This window comes from Myotis davidii, unplaced genomic scaffold (assembly GCF_000327345.1).
Source record: "Myotis davidii unplaced genomic scaffold, ASM32734v1 scaffold901, whole genome shotgun sequence".
Classification (NCBI taxonomy): Eukaryota; Metazoa; Chordata; class Mammalia; order Chiroptera; family Vespertilionidae; genus Myotis; species Myotis davidii.
Genome location: NW_006291427.1, coordinates 412,023 through 418,459, shown reverse-complemented (window position 1 = coordinate 418,459; position 6,437 = coordinate 412,023). Strand labels below are relative to the sequence as shown.

The 6,437-nt window shown below is 48.4% G+C and overlaps 1 protein-coding gene across 2 annotated transcripts in view; it reads right to left on the bottom strand.

Annotated features, from left to right (window-relative positions):
• Positions 1–340: 340 nt before the first annotated feature.
• The window catches only part of PILRA (paired immunoglobin-like type 2 receptor alpha), a 15,440-nt gene continuing 9,343 nt past the window's right edge, over positions 341–6,437 (bottom strand). The window contains exons 4-7 of one of the 2 annotated variants that reach the window (XM_006764672.2): positions 2,336–2,399; positions 955–1,004; positions 701–732; positions 341–528 (exon numbers count right to left, since the gene is read on the bottom strand). In XM_006764672.2, coding sequence (XP_006764735.1) covers positions 400–528; positions 701–732; positions 955–1,004; positions 2,336–2,399 — 275 coding nt within the window. In that variant the 3' untranslated portion in view covers positions 341–399. The remainder of the gene's footprint in view (positions 529–700; positions 733–954; positions 1,005–2,335; positions 2,400–6,437) is intronic. The other variant, XM_015564539.1, reaches the window with a different exon arrangement.

The window sequence follows — 6,437 nt, the reverse complement described above, 5'->3', positions numbered from 1 at the left end:
AAAATCGCATAACAGCCGAGCATACACCCAGCAGCGCTGCTGATGCCTGAACGGAATGTGGAATGAAGTGGGCGGGCATCGGGAGGCCACTATGGCACGGGGCAAGCACTATGGGCAGTCTATCTGAAGTGTACCTGGCGTATAAGACGACCCCCCACTTGGCATATTTTTCAGGGCCAAAAAATCGTCTTATACGTCGGCAAATACGGTACTTTTATTTTTGTGGGCAAGGGAATGAGACGAAGAGGGAACTGGAGCAGATGGCTATTTTTCTTAGGTCCTTGGTGGCCTTTGACCCCTGTGGCTTCTGAGTGATCTGTGTCTGGCTGAGATTATTATGGGAAGTGGTGATCCTTCTGTGCAGCTTACTGTAAGGAGGTCATCATTCAGTCACACTCCTTAGGTCTTTAACATAGAGTATAGGGTCTCTTCCTGGGGGCTCTCATAGAGAAGGTGGCTAGGAGGTGCTGTCAGTGAGGGTGAGGTTGAGTTGGAGAGGGTAAGGGAGGCATAGAGGATGCCGTCAACCTGTGTGAGAACAGAGAGAAGGGGGTTAGAAGTGGAGGGGGAGCTGACCTCATCTTACATCAGCGATCTCATACCTGAGTGCCCTGCTGATACCACAGTCCCTCTATTCTTTCCACCCCTACTTCCCCAAGCTTCTCTCTAATTCTTTCAGGCTCTAGTCTGAGCTACTTACTTTTGGGTCCGGCTTGGCGTCTCTTTGTAGTCCTAGAAAAAAAAAAGTGCCAGGATCAGAGGCATGGCAGCCAAGGTAGAGAAATGGGCAGAGGGCTCAGTAGTGAGGTCATCTGCTAGGTCAGGACCAGGGTCATGTGGGAGGGATGGGTGAGGCATGGGAAAGAGGAAAACGCTGAGGGGCACGTGTGTGGGGAGAGAGTGAGTAAGGAAGAAGGAAGGTCCAAGGTGGAGTGTGATGGTGGTAGAACTGACCTTTATGCCCAGTGTTCTCGTGCTTCTCCTCAGTGTTATGGAAGGATCCCCTGCATGGGAAGGAAAGGGTGGGAATTGTGTTAGAGGCTAGGCAGAAAGGAGTCAAAACCTGCATCAGGCTGGTTCTCTTCGGGGCTCTGCGACCTGCTTGGACCTACTCAGAAGATGTAGGCATTGGTGTGAGGCTCTCAGAAGGAGGCTGCCCGGAAGAGCTTTGAGAGGCAGTGTGTGGTGTAGCCCAGGAGAGGCCCCTGAGTGCCACCTGAAGGAGGGCTGTTCTAGGGAACCGCTGTTGTAGGAAGGGGCACAGGAGGAGAAACCAGAGGGGTGAATTCCTGTCCTCACTGCCTCGGTTAAAACTGGAGAAGGAAAACCAGCGACGCTCATCTCACAGCCTCTGGGTGGGTGCTCAGGCCTCGGTCCCCAGGAGGAGACACCATCCTGGGATGCGTGAGTAAGGCAGCTGGCAAAAGTCAGGGAGGGAGAGAAAGGTGGGAGGGGGTTTAGGGAAGGGAAAGTGTAGACATGGGAAGAAGGATGGAGAAAAGGAAACTGGTGGGAGGGTGAGGAGGACCAGTGCTCAGGGCAGGAAGGAGATCCCAGCAGGGAAGAGAGGAGGCCAGGCTGGGAGCTGACGGGGGAAGGTGCTCTGAGAAAAGGCAGACGGTAGAGATGATGGAGGCAGATGATTCTGTGGCCACTATGGGTGCATCACCAGGGGAAAGGCAGATTGGACAATGAGCAAGAAAGAAGAAAAAATGGGGAACAGGAAGATGTGGGAAGGATGATGTTCAAGGTGGAAAGAAAACAGGATGAACAGAAGGAAAAGCTGAGAAATGGCCATGAAAGGAGGAGAAGGGGGTTACCAAAGAAAGAAATGGGAGACATTCTGGGAAAGGATTACAGAAACTGCTGGAACCCCTAGGTCCACTGTTCTTGATTTTTTAAAAAATATATTTTATTGATTTTTTACAGAGAGGAAGGAAGAGGGATAGAGAGTTAGAAACATCGATGAGAGAGAAACATTGATCAGCTGCCTCCTGCACATTTCCCACTGGGGATGTGCCCACAGCCCAGGTACATGCCCCCGACCGGAATCGAACCTGGGACCTTTCAATCCGCAGGCCGACGCTCTATCCACTGAGCCAAACCGGTTTTGGCGACTGTCCTTGATTTTTTAAAAAAAAATTTTTTGGCTTGTTTGCTTTTTAGGAGCCGGAGTCTCAGGAAATGTAGAGCCTACCTGTTGGGGACATATGAGGATGTGGATGTTAATGTGAAAGCGGAGGATGAGAGTAGCTGTGACAGACTCCCTCACACTTCTCATAAGGACACTTCCTGTTTCCCAAACCAGCACCCCCATTGGAGGGCAAGCACTCACCTGTCTGGGGCTCTTGCTTTCTTTCCACCTTGAACATCATCCTTCCCACGTTTAGTCTGCAGACCTGTAGAGGAGCCAACAGCATGTCAGTGTGCCGTCCACGAACAGCATCTCCTGCCTTTCTGCTTCATCCTACTCTGAGACCATCCTAGGATAAACCAGGGCAGCAAAGCAGCTCTGCTGAAACCCCTGTGGAAGGGCCTAGGACTCAGAGTGGCACCAGCTGGCATCCTGAGGCTGCCCACACCTCTCCTGCTTTTGTTCTCAACACCAATCTGAACCTCAGGGCTGGAATCTGTGTTCACACTGCAGCCTGTTCCTCTCTTCCACCGAGGACTCTGTTGTTCCTCCCCACCTCCCTGCACTCTCCCCCTCCACCTCCTTCTCAAGTCTCTCTACAGCATTTCCCAAGCATTTGGCCCCGGTTCACACACATCCTCTCCACCGCTGCCCACCTTCCTGTGAGGGCTCATCATCCACAGGGACAATCCTCTCAGCAACTGGACTCACCCATCCCCCAACTCCAGTGACCTCCACTCCACTCTGCCATACCCTGGACATTATTTTTTTTAATCACTGGGAATGAAAACTCTGAAATATTAAATGCTAGTATTATTATTATTTTTTTAAATGCTAGTATTATTTTTATGCTGTAGCTCTTTTTCCTCCCAGCTCTCTTTTGTCATCATCCCCTCCCCGTATACCTGTGCTTTGACTTCCCTAATAATCCACTTTCTTTCAGGTTATCCAGGCTGACTCAGAGTCCTCCACTCTCCATTTGTGCCCTTTCACCAGCTTCTTAACCTCCTGAGTTCCCCTGTCCTGCCACACTGAGCTGACAAATCGCCAACCCTTCATGTGTCTATTGCACGGAATGCTGCTTGCTTACCCAATATCCATTCACCTCCTCTTACTCAGTTACACAAAATTGATTTTATTTGGAGTGGCAGTGTGCTCCCCAATGGATAGATGTGGGACATATTATATTCTGGCCAATAAGTTATAAGGGAAAATATGGGTAGGACTTCCAAGAAGACTTCGGGACTATATCACATTTTTTCTTCATCTCTGACCCTTATCCTTACTGTCAGGAGAACAGATAACTGGGGCATAGTCTTTTGTAGTTTCCGTCTTTCTTCTGTTTCCCATTTAGATTCAGAAGTAATGGCTGGAATCTTTGCAGCCACCTTGGACCATGAGGCAGCCCTCAGGGTAGAATCCTGTATCCAGGACAGTTAGCAGAAAGGTAGGAACCTGAGTGCCTAAGGACTGATTTCCTGTGCTGTCTGCTTCCAGTTCCATTCATTCATTCATTCATTCATTCATTTAATATGTTTTTATTTATTTCATAGAGAGAGGGACAGGGAGAGATAGAAACATCAGTGATGAGAGAGAATCATTGATTGGCTGCCTTCTGCACGCACCCCACTGGGGACCGAGCCCACAATCTGGGCATGTGCCCTGACTGGGCATGTGCCCATGACCTCCTGGCTCATAGGTCAAAGCTCAACCACTGAGCCACGCCAGCTGGGATTTTTTATATGAGAGAGAAAAAAATCTCTCGTATCTAAACCACGGCTACTTGTGGTCTCTGGAGCTAGCAGGTGAACACAACTCCTAACCAATGAGTCTTAAAGGTTTCTAAGTTGCATAGCTGAATACTGGTGGGGAAAAACACAAGCATGTGCAATGATGCTTTCACTATGGCTTCATACCTAATCAAATCCTTAAACACTAGCTTCCATTTCCTCAGTGACTATATTATATTTTCTCTTCATCTCTGACCTTCATCCTCACTCTCAGGAGTAGCCACTGTGGTATTTTCCTTGCTGAATGAAAAAAAATCCCTATTTTTATGCAGTTGAAATACAAAAGTATTTTTGTTTATTACTTTTTGACTTTGTATCATACTTAGGGAGGTCATCTCCACTCCATGCTTCCAGCACTATGTATTGAATTACTCAGTTTTCCCCATTGATTACCTTTTAATTTACTAAATTCTTGCATATATTTGAGTCTGTTTTAATCCTGCCTATATTTTGAGTTTTTCATTTTCTTCCATTACTTTATCTTTTATCTGTTTGTTTATTATGTGCTAGTATTGCAGCTACTCTAAATGCATTATGCTTAATTGTCATGACAATCCTGGGGTAATTACTAATATTATCCCCATTTTACTGATGAGTAAGTTGAAGTACAGAGTAATTGTACCACTGTGACAGAGTTGACCCAGCCAGGATTGATTGCAGACAGTCAGATTTTATGCTCTTTAGCTTTGTGCTTTAATATCTAAGAGGGCAGCTTGGCCAGCGTGGGTCAGTGGTCGACTTATGAATCAGGAGGCCATGGTTCAATTCCTAGTAAGGGTTGTGAGCTCCATCCCCAGCGTGGGGTGTGCAGGAGGCAGCCAATCAATGATTCTTTCATCATTGATGCTTCTCTCTCACTCTCCATTCCTCTCTGAAATAAATAAAAATATAATAGAATAACTAAGAGGGGAAATCTTGTTGCAAATTTTTAAAACGTAATTTAAAATCAATTTTGGATGCTGTTGGGGCATAAATAATTAATGCCTCTAACCCTGCCCTCTCTTTGAGCTATAAATGCTAACATCCAAATTTCTGATGGACATCTCTACTCATCTGCCCATACAGGTATCTCAAATATAACATATCCCAAATTAGAGGAATCATTTTTCTCCCCCAAATCAGGCTTTTGACTTGCTATGGTCCCTAATTCACTTGGTGGTTTCATTACAGCCTCACTCACCCAAGTTGCAAACATAGGACTTCTTCCTGCTCCGTTGCTGCTACATCAATCTAATCATCAAGTCTTACTGGCTCCCTCTTAACCTTTTCCAGAATCTGACTCTCTCCACAGACCTATGTATCTGCAAGGTGAAGTGTGTAGTTGGCTCTTGGCTGCTTCATGTTGCTTCTGGAATCTTGGATGTGATTTATGAGGTCTTCTTTTCCATAGCACTGAGCTTTACACTTAAATATGGTTAAAATGGAAAATTTTAGTGTGTGTCTTTTGCCACAATAAATTTTTTGGTGCCTCCTCCATAGCACTGAGCTACTTTCAGTTCCCAGAATGGTTTCCTGTGCTTGGAAGAACAGTGATCTCTATACCACCCTCACTGCTTCCCTGGCTAATTCTTTTTTATTCTTTGAGACATTTTGCAGATGTTGCTTCTGGAAAGTTCTCCCTGGTTCCTCTCCTTCCTCCCAATCTACCGTAGTTCTTTCCAAGTGAGGCAATTAGCCCTTGAAGTACCTCCTGCTCTCTCTGAGTTCCTTGAAAGCAAGGAACTGCATGGCTGAATCCTGGTGGGGAAAAACACAAGCATGTGCAATGATGCGATGTGCATGGGTAGGGTCCCTAGGTCTGGCGGGCGATCAGGGCTGATCAGGGCCTTCCGGCTACCAGCCAGGGCCTTCCTTCATTCTGCGCCACACCCTGATGATCAGTGCACAACATAGTGAGTGATAGAACTCCCAAGGGGACACTTTGCATATTAGCCTTTTATATATATACTAGAGGCTCAGTGCACAAAAATTTGTGCACTCGGGGGGAAGGGGGGGGTCCCTCGGCCCGGCCTGTGCCCTCTCGCAGTCTGAGACCCCTTGGGAGATAACGACCTGCTGGCTTAGGCCTGCTCCCGGGTGGCAGAGGGCAGGCCCAATCCCTAGGTGCAGCCCCTGGTCAGGCTCAGAGCAGGGGCGATGGGGAGTTGGGGCGCCGCCCCCTGTCATGCACAGAGCAGGGCCCATCAGGGGGTTGGGGCGCTGCCCCCTGTCACGCACAGAGCAGGGCCCATCGGGGGGTTGGGGAGCTCCCCCGTCACACACAGAGCAGGGTCAATCAGGGGGTTGGGAAGCTCTGCCCTGTCACTTACAGAGTAGGGCCGATAGGGGAGTTGGGGCACCGCCCCCTGTCACACACAGAGCAGGGCGGATCAGGGGGTTGGGGCACTGCTCTCTATCACCCACAGAGCAGGGCCAATCAGGGCATTGGGGCACCGCCATTGTCATACTCAGGACAGGGCCAATGGGGAGTTATGGCTCTACCCCATCACACACAGAGCAGGGCCCGTGGGGGT